The sequence below is a fragment of the Ctenopharyngodon idella genome, chromosome 3, assembly GCF_019924925.1.
Source record: "Ctenopharyngodon idella isolate HZGC_01 chromosome 3, HZGC01, whole genome shotgun sequence".
Lineage (NCBI taxonomy): Eukaryota > Metazoa > Chordata > Actinopteri > Cypriniformes > Xenocyprididae > Ctenopharyngodon > Ctenopharyngodon idella.
This window is the reverse complement of record NC_067222.1, coordinates 53657851-53673622: the sequence shown is the minus strand read 5'-3', so window position 1 is coordinate 53673622 and position 15772 is coordinate 53657851. Positions and strand designations below refer to the sequence as shown.

Below are 15772 nucleotides of genomic sequence, written 5' to 3'. Positions count from 1 at the left end.
TACATGACCATATACAACACACAAACCTGACGATATGGTGTATTAGCAAGACTGAGGTGATTAAAGAGTACCGGATCTTAAACACAACACACAACTGACATACTCCAACATTACAGGGACCAATGTGTTTAATGGTACATGACCACACACACAACACACAAACCTGACGACATGGTGTATTAGCAAGACTGAGGTGATTAAAGAGTACCGGATCCTCAATACAATACACAACTGATATACTCCAACATTACAGGGACCAATGTGTTTAATGGTACATGACCACACACAACACACAAACCTGACGACATGGTGTATTAGCAAGACTGAGGTGATTAAAGAGTACCGGATCCTCAATACAATACACAACTGATATACTCCAACATTACAGGGACCAATGTGTTTAATGGTACATGACCACACACAACACACAAACCTGACGACATGGTGTATTAGCAAGACTGAGGTGATTAAAGAGTACCGGATCTTAAACAACACACAACTGACATACTCCAACATTACAGGGACCAATGTGTTTAATGGTACATGACCACACACAACACACAAACCTGACGACATGGTGTATTAGCAAGACTGAGGTGATTAAAGAGTACCGGATCCTCAATACAATACACAACTGACATACTCCAACATTACAGGGACCAATGCGTTTAATGGTACATGACCACACACACAACACACAAACCTGACGATATGGCGTATTAGCAAGACTGAGGTGATTAAAGAGTACCTGATCTTAAACAATACACAACTGCATTAACAACATTACAAGGAAGAGGTTTAAGAAGAACTTTAATTAGAAATGATAATAACAGACATTTAGGTTTTTTTTTCTTTCTTCAGCTTTAACCATACAAGTATGGTTTTGAATATGTCATTAAACAGGCAGCGTGATGAACTCATTGAACAATCAATGAATGCTACAATGTATAGAGAAACTTTATAAGGGAATGTTTACCCCCACCCTCATGTTGTTTTAAACCTACCCGTTTCACTTTTTATTTTCAGTGGAACACATATGGAGATGTTAAGCAGAATATTAGGCCAGCCTCAGCTTTGACACTCTTCACATTCACTGTATAGAAAAAAAACAGTGCAATGAATGTCAATGGTGTCAAGGCTGAGGCTGGCCTAACATTCTGCTAAACATCTCCATATGTGTTCCACTGAAAATAGAAAGTCAAACAGTTAGGTTTAAAACAACATGAGGGTGAAGAAATGAAGACAGAATTGTCATTTTTTGACAAACTTTCCCTTTAAAGAACAGATAAACTTCTAGATTTTCTATAGAGAAGTCTTAGTATGAACTCTTACCGTACATCAATTTTTACTCTACAGAATGAAAATAACAAAACCAACAACCAAAGTAAAAATCTTAATAGTACGGTATCAAAAGTGACACATGATGTAACATCACTTATTTTGAGCTTTTCTTTTCACGCTAATTCCTCGATTTCTTACAAAATCTCTAATGTTTTGTGCACTGCGCTTTCCCAAAACCGGCTCCTCGGCGGTCTTACACTGCTTGCATTCAGTCAGTGTGGCCAGTTTTCCTTTGGTTATGTGTGCCTTAAAATGTTTCATTACAGCTGTAACTTCAGCATTTGACCAGTACACTTTTTGTCCTTTCCGTGGGTTTTCTGCCTCACTCTTATTCTCTGTACAGAAGAATACATACTTCAGTAAGCTCTAACTATATGAGACCTCATGTACTTACAATGATGGTCGTATTCTAATTTAAACCTCAGGTACCTTGAGAAACTTCAGTGACTTTCTCAATGGGCATCTTCTGAACATCTGCAAGAAATCAGTTATATATTGATCAGGAAACTCAGATGTAACTCAAACCTCCTTGCATAATCTAAAAATTAAGTCATGCATAAAAAATAAGGCATGCATCTAAAAATTAGAACTGTTTATACACCTGATATCTAAAAATAATATTTTAAACAGCATATTCAAAATATTATTCTGGAGATGAAATGTTATCAAACTGTTAAATATCTTCTTTTAAAACTTAGGTTCATCTGTCATTTATCAGTTTTTGGCCAACATGAAAGTGATCAACTTATTGGTATCGGCCAGAAATTGACGCATCCCTAATGGACAATTTTCACATTTCCAGGGTTCTCAGAAACATAAGTCATCATAGTTGAGTAAACTTTTATAGTGATATATGAGACCCAACAGCCAATATGCTAAAATTATTGACTACAGGGGGACTTTAAACATGAGAAATTTTAAATTTTAGTAAATTAGCAATTTTGATAACTGTGGGAATGAAAAGGGTCCTTTAGAACTAAATATGTATGCACAACATAAAATTGTATATATGCATTTTATTCATGGTAACAATCTAATACAATTATGGATTAAAATAATAAACATGTTCATAAAGATAAACTTAGTTAGTTGACATACCAGCATTACTGGAGACGCCAGCAGCTCCAGCAGGAGCATCATCCTCAGAATCGCTTTCATCAGGATCACTGGCATCAGAATCCGTCATACTGATCTCATCTTAAAAGTAAAAAAAAAATATTTATAACACAAGAACAACTTACTCCTGTTTAACCCATATTCAGAAGTCATTTATGAAACATTCCAAATTAGACTACACCCTACAGCATACTGCAGGATGAATGGCGCATCAAATAATTTCTCGTAACTCTTTATAATCAGTTTCCTTAAACCTCCCCATGAGTGTAAAAGATCCACTGTACTGCCTTCACTAGGATGAACATACCTTCGATCTCAATGTCATCAAGCGATTTGCCTTGAAGATTAGGAAGACATCCCTTTTCCATGGCTAAGAGTAATTTTGAAATTTTAGCCAGCTGAGTAGTGGCTTCTGGCAGCCTGTAATAGTCGCGATGGACGCGGATATCATGTCCTAAGAAATCAGCGACCTGATCTAATTCATTGTTTTTCAGGTTTAGGATTTGGGAGAGAGTAGCCACGTGTTTACGCAGATGAGTTGATCTTAGAAACTCTGGATTCTGAGCTCCACATTCACTTGCGTAGGCCCTGAGAGAGTCCTGGCCTCTGTAGTGACTTTGGCAGTTTGGTCTAGCGAACAGAAATTCATTTGTGTCCAGCACTCCACATTCACTTCTCTTGCTGACCAGCAGCAGCAGAGCATCAACCACATCCGGTGTGAGAAGAATGGCAACTTTTCTTCCCCTTTTCCCCCTGATCTCAACTCGGCTAAAATGGCGGCAGAGTTTCTGCTCAAACCTGCTCAGGCCCAAGGCAACATCATCATGAAGAGAAGTGCTGTCCCTTTCTTTGAAGGCTTTGAGCGGCATTTTCGAGACCTCTCCTGCGCGTCTACGATTGAACACAATGATTTTGGTGAGTGCCGCTTTGGCTAGTTCTGCATAGCTTTGAGGTGATTCAGTCTCTTTTAATTTCTGAAATGCATCATGTGCAGTCTTCTCAAGGAACCGATGCAGGCACTGTACATCTTGAGTAAAAGGCAGCGTTGAAGGCTTGTTGAATTTCGCCTCATTCAGTGTGACCAAAGCAGTGTGCGAGATCATCTCAGACCACTTTGAGGAATAGAGCTTTTTAAAGGTCTCTGTTGACGTGATGAGTTCTTTGTCCTCAGACATCAGTGCTCGGCAGTGAATGATTTCACAGATCTTATTCAGCGAATGCCCCAGTTTCAGTGCAAGGCTGGGGCATTGGTAGTAGTGACTCTCGTCATCATAGCCAGACACCCTCTGGACCGCTCGAATGAGTCTATGAAAATTGGCAGGTTTCACAGCTTCTTCAAGACTGTATATAGAAAACTCTCTACGCAACGTCAACAACAATCTTCCAATTTCACGCAGTTTTTGTCGAATGTACTCAAACTTGGTAGGGTCATGCCCATGTTTGTTAAAGAAAGACTGTGCAAGCTGAAGAATACTCAGGTCATTTTTGACAACAGCAGAGATGTCATCCTGCTTCATCACACTTAAGAGCTTCCAAACTCCTTGCATGATCTGCTGACTGAATGAAGACTCTGCCATAGTTGCAAGACCCAAAACCCTGGTTCTCCCTTGGTTTTCACTGTCAGACACTGGTTTTGAGGGACATTTTCTCAAATGACGCCATAGATCTGTCCGTACGAACATCCCTTTGCAGTACATGCAATGCACAAACTGTTTGGAATCACACTGTCTTTTTGGTGCCCGTTTTATTTTAAGAGCCCCCTCTCCACACTGTAAAACATCTGTGTTATGCTGATAGTTGCCCTTGTTCCTGAGTTTCTGCAGCATTGCTTTACGTTCTTTCGAGTGCACAGGGAGTGACAAAGCCTGCCCAACTTCAACTTCATCCATGTGGGTTTTCAAATGGCGCGCTAACTTGGACTGAGGTTTCCCGCAGATGTAACAGTAGTTCTTACTATTTAAAGAACAAGAAATTTTTGCTGATTGCACACACTGATCTGCTTCAGCCATGCTGCTTTCCCTCCCTTCCTCTCTCAATGCTGCCGCCCTATTTGCATTCAAAATCTTCTCACTACTCTCCTCTCCGTTGTGTGATCGGGGTGACTGCATAACCACATTTCTGGGAAGGTGGCATTCACCAGAACCGCCTGGTTCACTGTCTGTCTCGACATCAGTCAACTGCTCCTCATGACAAAGCAAGTCAGACTTTTCATACACACAAGCTGCTTCCCTGGCCTTTAAGGTTTGTTTTCCTTTGCCCTGAGATAAATTCAGGGGGGTTACGTCTGATCTCAGAGGTTCACTAAACTTAGAGGATGCAGCTCCCTGTATATCTAAGAGGTGTTTAGCCTGATCATATCTTGCTGGTCTTGTTGTCAGTTCATCTGAACTGTCTGACTGATTGTCTGACTCAGACTGTGGTATGTATTCCTCATTTGACAGCGAATCTTCCTCTGAACTTACTTCCTATTGTTGAGATATTTATGATTAATTTAATTAACAAGAAAAGTATGGTAATTCATAAAACTAAAGAAGAAAAAAAAAAACAGAATCAAACATTCTCTTACCCATGAGGACTGTTTTCTATGAGAGAAATCAGCCATTAACATGAGATTCTATGCCTAAAATTACACAAACAATATTACCCCCTGTTCTTATTAATGGTTTTACACATCTGGGGCAATATTCACAAAGATTTTATCTTACCACTACGACTTCTAAATAGCAGTAAATGTTAAGAGTTTTCTCATAAAAGCTGCTGAGACAAACTTTTACTAAGCAACAGACATAAGTCTTAAGCTAAGAGTAAGGGCGGGGTTGACCTCCTTGCTATGGATGTCAACATGCTTACTAACTATGCTCACAGTGATTGGGTGATGGGGGAGGAGCGATTTAATCACAGAAATATTGTAGAATGAGCCATCATGTTGCCATGTACAAATAAAGGCTAAGTGTCACTAATTAAACTGGTATATGTTCAGCTAATTGTCAGCCGCTTACACGTCTGCGTCTCAACATAATGCAGAATTCAAGCGACAAATTATGTTTTATAAACAAAATTTTGGAGGAGCTCATTCAAACGGTCTATCTAATCAGCTCGAGAGGAGGTATACACAGACGAAAGCCGCCTCACCTAGTTACCTCGACAGTTTTCTGCATCCCTCCGCCACCCCATTCCTCACTCTTGGCTGGGGATACGAGAGATCTCTGGGTTTAGGCTAAATAAATTCCAAGCTCGGAGTTCTCGATCCCATTGGACAGCATGCCAAATATGCAAGCTAATTTTTTTTTTTTTACTCTATTCAATCATTTGTGAACTTGTGAAAACAACTGCCACAGATAAATCGGACATTATTTAATTTATTACAGATTTATTTTTGCCATTTTATCATAGATTCAAATCTATAGATCAAAATATGTATTGTATTTATGAAGAAAAAGTTCAGCAGCCAAGGCTCTATCACTATCGCCTCAATAGTGTACAGTGTCTTTGGGTGGATTGCTGAGGCGGATTGGCAGCAACGGCCATTAGGATTGTTTGTGATTTGGTCTTAGTGACTTAGAAGTCCTCTGGATTACTCCTAACGTTTCACAGATTTAGGAGCTAGTTTTAGCGCTAAAATGATTTGTGAAGTTAGGAGCTACTTTTAGCCTTAAAGGGATAGTTCACCCCAAAATGAAAATTTGATGTTTATCTGCTTACCTCCAGGGCATCCAAGATGTAGCTGACTTTGTTTCTTCAGTAGAACACAAATGATGATTTTTAACTCCAACCGTTGTGGTCTGTCAGTCATATAATGCATGGCAATTCCATCTATAAGAGTAAAAAAAAAAAAAAAAAAAAAACATGCACAGACAAATCCAAATTAAACCCTGTGGCTTGTGACGACACATTGATGTCCTAAGACACGAAACGATCAGTTTGTGTGAGAAACCGAACAGTATTTATATCATTTTTTACCTCTAATACACCACTATGTCCAACTGCCTTGAGCATCCGGTGTGTGAGGTCTGAATGCACTGATGCCGGAAGTGATCGCTCACACTCATTGAAGTATACGCGCGAGAGATCACTTCCGTCATCAGAGCGCGTTTTCAGACCTCACACACCAGATGCTCAAGGCAGTTGGACATAGTGGTGTTTTAGAGGTCAAAAATGTTCGGTTTCTCACATAAAACGATCGTTTTGTGTCTTAGGACATCAATGTGTCGTCACGAGCTGCAGGGTTTAATTTGGATTTGTCTGTCCATGTTTTATTTACTCTTATAGACGAAGTTCCCATTGCCATGCATTATATGACTGACAGAACGTAACGGTTGGAGGTAAAAATCATCATTTGTGTTCTACTGAAGAAACAAAGTCACCTACATCTTGGATGCCCTGGGGGTAAGCAGATAAACATCAAATTTTCATTTTTGGGTGAACTATCCCTTTAAAATGTTGTGTGAATACGGCCCATGGCCATAAACAATAATCTGATTATGATGTACTTCAACAGTTATACAATTTATATTTGTGAATTAGCTGAATTCACAGCATAACTAAACAAATTGTGAAGATTTGTCATGCTGCAAAAACAGAACAGACATCATACTAACATTTACACCTCAGTCCAAACCACTTTAGTGCCGCAACAGGTCCCACACATTCAGCACATTTGTCCATGCTTGATATCGCTGAAGTAACCACATCGTGCTTGCAGACCTATGAAGAATAACAACAAAAACAGTGATTGTTTATCATTCAATATCATATGTTATTGTATTGTTTTATATATTTAAACATTTTTGGTCGTATCTTTTAAAAAAAAAAAAAAAAAAAAAAGCCCACTTACAATCATTAAAGAACATTTGTGTCACAGAGCTTAAAGGTTACCAGTTGATATATTGTAACACAAATCTTTATTTAAACCTTGTTTAATCTTACTAAAAACTAGGGTTGGGTATCAAAAAAACGGTTCCATATTTCCAAGAACCAGGGATTTGATAAAACACTTCGGTGCATTTCGGTTCCATTTAATGTTTCCGGCATTTGTAATTTAATGTGATTTCAAACCATTTAGGCGCAAGATGGGAAAGAACTTGCGCATTGTTTTCGTGCAGCGCACACACCTGACGAAACAGGATCACAAGTTGATTGCGTGAACAAAGTGTGCTTTTCAATTTAAAACTTGGAGAGCAACAGACTTTATATTTGCTTAATTAAATCACAGCCTTCTGCAATTTTGCAATTTGCTAAGCGCACTAACACATATTGTACTTTGAATTTTGTTCGTTTGACAGATGCTTTGCCAAAGCAATGGTACAGAACACAAGGTCAAAGACAATTTATGTTATCGTGAAAAGTGTAAAAATATTTTTGGTTCATTCGGTCACAAACTGAGGCAGGACAGATTAGACTGTCGGGCAGCCAGAGTAAATGTATCTTACTACACTAGCATTTTCTAAAATTATGCAATGCACTTTTTATTACCTTCTCCACATTCTTATCAACACAGACTTGATCCTCCAATGATAATAGGTCGTTCTCAGTGGCATCCTGAAAGCAAGAGGAAAACGTTAATTCAGTTAAAAAGGTGGAGAGACAGATTGGACTGTGTCGGGCAGCCAGAGTAAATGTAATTAATGGGAAATGCTGTAAATAGTTTAACTGAAACATGCAAATACCTCACAGATAACTTCAGTGGGGGCACAAAAGCTCTTCTCATTTACCAAGTGCTCTTTGATAGGTGACATCTGAAAACATGAAAAATCAAGGACGATGTGGAGAAGATTTCTTACAACACTAGCATTTACTAATATGATGCAATGCTCTTCTTACTACCTTCTGAACACAGACTTGATCCTCTATTGGTAATTGGTCCTTCTCAGTGTTATCCGGAAAGCAAGGGGGAAAAAAATATTTTAAGTGTATTCAGTTCAAATGGTGATGGGGCAGATTGGACTGTGTCAGGCAGCCAGAGTAAATATGATTTATTGGGAAACACTGTGTAAATAGTTTAAAACATGCAAATACCTCATTAACTCCTTCAGTGGGGGCACAAAAGCTCTTCTCCTCATTTACCAAGTGCTCTTTGACAGGTGACATCTGAAAACATCATGAAAAATGAAGGACGATGTGGATTTCTTAGTACACTAGCATTTTCAAAAATTATGCAATGCTCTTCTCACTACCTTCTCCACAACACCCTCAGCATATACTTGATCCTCCAATGATAATTGGTCCTTCCCAGTGGTATCCTAAAAGCAAGAAGAAAAAAATATTTTAAAGTTTATTCAGTTTATTCAAACGGTGGTGGGACAGATTGGACTGTGTCGGGCAGCCAGAGTAAATGTAATTAATGGGAAATGCTGTAAATAGTTTAACTGAAACATGCAAATACCTCACAGATAACTTCAGTGGGTGCACAAGAGCTCTTCTCCTCATTTACCAAGTGCTCTTTGACAGGTGACATCTGAAAACATCATGAAAAATCAAGTACGATGTGGAGAAGATTTCTTACTACACTAGCCTTTTCTAAAATTATGCAATCATCTTCTGATTACCTTCTCTGCAACCTTCTCAGCACATCCTTGATCCTCCATTGGTAATTGTTCCTTCTCAGGCATCACCTGCAATCATAGGAAAGAAAGAAAATATAAAACATTCTACTACAGACAAAGGATTCAGAGATTATCCAAATGAATCAGCACTGATACTTGACTCCATTAACACTGACTGATCACTGTCAACTGAAAACATGTAATTAAATCAATTTCACGTTATCAATGAAATACTTGAGCAAAAGAAGGATAAAAATACCAGAACAAATTCAGATATGATGGCACATTTTAAACCACAGTAAGCAAAGTAATTAATGGGTTACAGTAGTGACTTGCACATTTAAAACAGGGTGACACAAGTTTACAATCATGCATTAATTAAAACCCTTTAAATATATTTGGTCATAACATTTGAGTTCCAAAAAGAAGAAGCAATACCTTCTGTACACCACTGAATTCTGACTGGGACAGAGTATTCATTTCGATAGTGGAGGAATCAACCTCATTGAGAGTCTACAAAACACAAAATTAGACATAAAACACTGGTCTAAATAAGTTAACAGCCTAGATCTCATTAACATCCTTGCTATATTTGCTCATTTTGTTACAGCACAGCTCTCACTTACCTTGTCTAGTCCAACAGTAAGAGCAGCACAATCTTCACTGCTTGAGGACAACTGGGTCTTACGGGTTACCTGAAAATTAGAAATAAAGTTTACATACAGAATCACTTCACCTAAGAGTTATAAACCTTCATTATATATGAAATACATCATAGGAACAAAGTACAGTCAGCCAGTAATTAATTCAAAATAAACATGAACAGGATAATCAGGGTCCCTTAATAAAATATGTGCACATGAAATATTGATTTGAGATAATATACAAGATTACAAAGTAGTTCCATTTCAAATCAATATTTACATTTTTAAATGTTACTTAAGGTAATGGTCATGGCTTTTATGAATCACATTACATGCATGTTCATTACAGTATGTCAGGTTGTGTGTAGTTTACACCTGTTTTATGAGGACAACGTTTTATGAGGACATCATGAGAACATCATCTTAATGTTTGACTTGACTGAAGAATCTCAGTGTGTTGTTAGTTGGACAAAACCCTTGTTTACAAGGACGCTAGTAACTATGGAGACACTGGTAACTAGTTACATTTGGACGGCACCCTGATATCAAGAATTTGTATGTACGAGAGTGTTAGTGGTTACAAGACATTGCGCCTATGATAGTCGTACAATAAGTGACTCCCTTTTTGCTTGTGCAGTCATAATTCAGTGACATATCTGTGGCAAACAATCTGTTTCTAAGGCTATGTTCAGACTGCAGGTAATGTGGTTCAAACCCCAATTTTTTTTTTTTTTTTTGCTCACGTGTGACTCATATCTGTTTTTCTCATGACAGTGTGAACAGCACAAACAAAACAAAGAAATCTGATCTTTTCAATTCCGATTTGTGCCATTTCCATATGTGGTACTATAGCTAATACAGATTGGATGTTTTGCAATGTGACCGCAGTCTGAACAGTCGTATTGAAATTCATGCGACTTTTACATCACTCAACATTCATAATTCTACGCTGATGGAGTCAATTTAAAGATTTTACATATCCAATGTTATCACGCAAGTTGTGACAGGTAGTCAGTAGAAGGGCAGTGATTTGTCAGAAGCTGTCACTGTAATGCTTACAAGCAAAACATGAGGGCTTGTATCATAATAGTTTCACAACACTGCTCTCTCATTCGTGTCTTTATTTTTCATTTTGCCTGCGCATAATTTCGCTGGGTTCCACAGCAGATCACACTATAAATAAATGCATAATCACTTACTTTAATGTTCTCCATGTTTGCTTCCGTATGACAATTGTTTTTACCTACCTCTATTATGATTAAATATAATTGTGCTTGTTAGATTAAAAGTTAAGTTTTCGGTACTGGTATTGGCCACAAGGCGTTGTGAATTATTGGTTATCAGTATTGATTCTAATAAACAAGGGTTTTGTCCAACTAACAACACACTGAGATTCTTTGGTCAAGTCATACATGAAGAACACCTTCTTTGGATGTCCTGATAAAACAGTGTCCTCATAAAACAGGTGTAAACTACACACAACCTGACATAATGTAATGAACATGCATGTAATGTGATACATAAAAGCCATGAAAATTACCTTGGGTAACATTTAACCTTTAATATTTTAACCTTTAAAACAAATAAAAGTTGTTACTGTAAAGGTTTACATACCATGCATCGCCAAGGCCACTCAGAATCACCATAATCATAAGTGATCTCTTCACCAGGATTGATGCTTCTTGTGGCAAATAAGCATAGGTGAGGTTTTCCATCCACACGTATTGTCTTCATCTTGCTGTTTGGGTTAATATGGTCATCGTTTACAAGTCGCCCGAGGGAACCATCATCTCGGGCAGCATCAACACTAAACAAATGACAGTTAAACATTCAATAATGGATTCCTACTTATTCCTGTTTTACACCATGCCAGTCTCTATGGCTATACTAATGGTGAGAAACTGGTTCAGTTATTCAAAAATCAAACTAAAGATGTTTAAGATGCATTTAAAAAAAAACAACAACAATAATACAAAAATAAATAAATAAATAAACTTAAAACTAAATTTGGACTTAAAATAAAACTATTTCCTTAAAGGGTTACAAGTATTACAGTCCAGTAAAATATCCTGTTAGACGTTAAAAGAATATCAGTACTGAAAACCTAGGACCATCAAATATCATATTCATTGTGATGTAATGGCCATTACCAAGCTTTGATAATACATAACTGATAATTATACCAAAACATGCACTAAACTGTGCCGCAAATAATCATTGAATTGTCCAGTACACTTATACATTTTGAATCATGTAATGTAAATAAACACACATCAAAACCTTGTACATACCAGAGTTTTCCATTGTAGCGAAATTCAAACATGAAAACTTTGAGGGCATTGTGATATATTCTTTGCCTCCGCTCACATTCTTCTTTGCTTATGAGGTCTCCTCTGTATTCAAGCAGGAACTCTCCCTTATCAAACTCGATACAACTAAACACACCTCTCCCTAAACAACAACAGAGAAGTAAAATCATCACTGCAAATTACTTCTAAATAACTTTCTTTAAAAGTATACCAATGCACATAAATTGAAGTGAAAATAATGCCTCACTGTCTAGAGCTTCTCCACTGACTGGCAAACCATTCTCTTTAACCATCATGAGAATTCCAGACTGAGAATGGTTTGTAGTCTAGGCTCAAGTGGAAATATAACGAACTGTTCCTTACCATTCTTAAAACTGTTCAGCTCAAATGTGGAAATAAGGTTTAGGGGACCTTAAAGGGTTAGTTCACCCAAAAATGAAAGTTGTCCCATGATTTACTCAAACTCAAGCCATCCTAGGCGTATATGACTATCTTCTTTCAGACAAACACAATCAGAGATATATTTAAAAATGTCCTTAGTCCTCCAAGGTTTAAAAAAAAATGCAGCCTTTCACAAACATTACAAATTTATCAATTTATTATCAAATTTATTATCTGATTATCATTTATATCAATCCTAATATTACATATTGGTGCATCCCAGTGTCCCTGTAATCATTAGCGTCCTTGTAAACAAGGGTTTTGTCCAGCTAACAACACACTGAGATTCTTCAGTCAAGTCAAACATTAAGAACATGTTCTCATGATGTCCTCATAAAACGTTGTCCTCATAAAACAGGTGTAAACTACACACAACCTGACATGCTGTAATGAACACGCATGATGCGTGATGCATAAAAGCCATGAACAGTACCTTATAGGGCTGCACAATATAGCATCAGTATCATGATGTGAGTATCCGATGTCAAGTAAGTCATAAGGATTATAGTTGATTTGTGATCCGTACAGACCAGGCCCCATGGTTCGAAACACACATGATTCTTGGATTAATTACAACGTTTAACTATCATACAGTTAGAGTTTTTCATTTGCATGTGTCTTTAAGTCCTGCCAGTTTAAACAATCAAGCAATTTTAAACCATTCAAGCGCTAAATTCTGAACTTGTGCTCTTTTTTCTGTGTTCACACAGATGCACGCGAACACAATTCCATTCTCATTCCCATCTATTTGTGCTTGAACAGATGCATACACACAAAATTTTGGTCTCAGTGAGTATCCTCGTAAACACGGTCACATATGTCTTTAGTGAAGGTCAATAACACAGAGAGAAAATGTATGTGTAAATCTTATCTTAAATACAAAGAAATAATCATTTTTAGCTTTAACAATGATTATGTTTAATTTATAGGGGTTATGCGCAATCTAACTTCCGCATTCTGTAAAACAGATCAGATCGCTTCCGGTTTAGGTCTTTTGTATGTGCTTCATGAAAAAATTCCGTTTTATTCCAGATAACTTAAAAGGAGCGAGCAAAGATGAGCATAACTGATGTCCCCCACTTATGCAAATTGATATTTAAAAGCTTTTTTCATTTTTCTTCTTAACACTAACGTTTAGATATTTAATAGAATGAAACACCTATAACAATGTGAACTAGGTAGTTTCGCTGATTACCTTAAAAGTCCACAGATATGCCGTCAGTTCACACTGCTGTTAACACTTTCTCTGATACGCGGATGCAATGAGACCAGTTTTCCGGTTTGGTCATGTGATGTTCGACATATACCATATACTGTAAAGACTATGTAGTGTTATTTTACAGTTGATTATTCAATTTCTGTGCTTTCATACTGCTATATATATATATATATATATATATATATCTCAAATTAAAAATATTGTATTGTCATTTTTTCCCAAAATTGTGCAGCCCTATTACTTTGAGTAACATTTAACCTTTAATACTACCTTTAATAATAAAGTACCTGATACAGCTTTGATAAACAGTTTCACTTTAACATTAAAACACTGAACTCACCTTTAAAATCATTGATAAATCTGCCCTCGAGCCCATCTTTGTCTTTATTCTGAACTGAAAATTGTATGGCCTCCTCCAGTGGCTTGGGCTTTCTCCTTCGCCGTTTCACTTCAGCCATGATCTGATGTGTCTGCTCTGCTGTTACAGAAAAAAAATAACATTTCAATTTTCATATTATTTATTTATATATATATATATATTTATTTATATATATATATATGTATATATATATATTATACATACATACATAAGACTGACAGCTCAAAAGATTAGTATAGAACATGTTTTGTCACAGCCAGGAGTAATTAGAGCACATCTTTGATCTCTTTAGTTCCTAATGGCTTTAAACTAAGCAGAACTGTAGTAATATTTACAGTAGCAGGTCAAGACACTATACTATATGAAACCCCTCCCCCTCAGACTGTAGTCATGATGACAATGCGTTATAATGATGGCTAAACTATTTTATGCAATCTGCAAAGTAGCAGTTACAATCAAAAAACAGTTAAAACTGACAAGCATCGCTGATTCCCTCCTGACAGTCTGTAAACAGAATCACAATCACTGTAAATCCGCTAACGCCGTTAGCATCGCGCGCTAGCTGCTTTCTAACTGTAAAACGAGCTGCGAAAAGCTTACAAAACTACTATAAACAACCCAAACGGACCCACAAGCTATTAGAGAAGCGATTAAACAGCCGTTTAACTTACCATTCAAATAATAGTTGCTTTCATCAGGTCCACAGGTGGTTTCTCACGTGCAGGGTTTCTGTCTGGTCCAAACAGGAAATGAATGTGACGCTTGACTACACCTCTGATTACCATACGGATAAACGTATGCGTGAACATATAAATAAGATTTAAAAATATATAAATATTACAAATCTGTAATATAAGCTCGCGAGTTAATGTGTAGGCATATTTACATTAATCACAAATATGCTAACGAGCTGTCGGTATAAGTCATGAAAAAACAGCTTTAAAGTTATTTTCATACTAAATTATATGGCATTTAAGGAATATGTTTAATTGAGGATCACTATTCATTCATATTTCACTAACAATTGATAAATTACAAGCAATAATACTTAAATAATCAGTATTTTCTACTACTCGCTTGTTATACATACCTAAGATCCATCGGAATGAAGCTCCGCCCACCGGCGCCATCTTGTTTAACTCGCTTGTTGTTCATTGCGTATGCAGCGAAATTAGGCTCCGCCCATCGGCGCCATCTTGTTTTCGTGATTTCCCGCCTACCGGTACCGATCTGACCAATCACAGGCCTCAAAACTTACACTTGCGTGAAAAATGCAAATTTTCGATGACGCAGGTGCAGTACCAGGACCCGGCTACAGGGGCGCACTCTCTTACACAGAGGATACACAGTGTATGGTATAAAATCAGGTTTTTGTGGTATATAAGGACATGCCGCGAAAATTGGAGAGGGTGCTTCTGGGACTTAGAAAAAGGCATCTACACTGCCGGAATTACAAGGACATGGCCTCTGTCCTCATAAACCCAAATGTCCCCGTAATGCTGGTGCATATTCAGGTCAAAAGTCCTCGTAAACCACAAAAACCAACACACACACACACACACACACACACACAAAACTGGGCTTGATTCGGTTGTTCACTTTCGAAGGGAACTTCAACTCTCCGTTGACCGCTTTGGGGAACGTCACTCGTGAACCGATGTCCGAAAGCTAAGTATCAAACCACTCCAATAGCATTACAACCGTTTCAAGAGAGTGTGTTCATCCGTGTCCCAGGGTTTTGACACTTGATATACACATTTCTGGGTGTTTCCTGTCTGGAG

General features: G+C 37.5%; 1 protein-coding gene across 7 annotated transcripts; it reads right to left on the bottom strand.

Annotated features, from left to right (window-relative positions):
- Positions 1–1148: 1148 nt before the first annotated feature.
- On the bottom strand, positions 1149–15116 carry LOC127508770 (uncharacterized). 7 transcript variants are annotated; one of them, XM_051887136.1, is made up of 17 exons: positions 15082–15116; positions 14663–14724; positions 13953–14090; positions 11258–11450; positions 9626–9694; positions 9438–9512; positions 9003–9068; positions 8840–8911; positions 8631–8696; positions 8473–8544; positions 8281–8319; positions 8124–8192; positions 7930–7995; positions 7056–7161; positions 2440–2538; positions 1771–1815; positions 1149–1676 (listed from the first exon to the last, which is right to left on the bottom strand). In XM_051887136.1, exons 4-17 carry the CDS (start codon positions 11375–11377, stop codon positions 1432–1434), a joined length of 1209 nt encoding a protein of 402 aa, XP_051743096.1. In that variant the 5' UTR covers positions 11378–11450; positions 13953–14090; positions 14663–14724; positions 15082–15116; the 3' UTR covers positions 1149–1431. The 7 variants fall into 7 exon arrangements, with proteins under 7 accessions (XP_051743096.1, XP_051743095.1, XP_051743097.1 ...); XM_051887135.1 differs by having other exon boundaries at positions 14663–14765; positions 15082–15107; XM_051887137.1 differs by lacking the exon at positions 15082–15116 and having other exon boundaries at positions 13953–14087; positions 14663–14763.
- Positions 15117–15772: the final 656 nt, after the last annotated feature.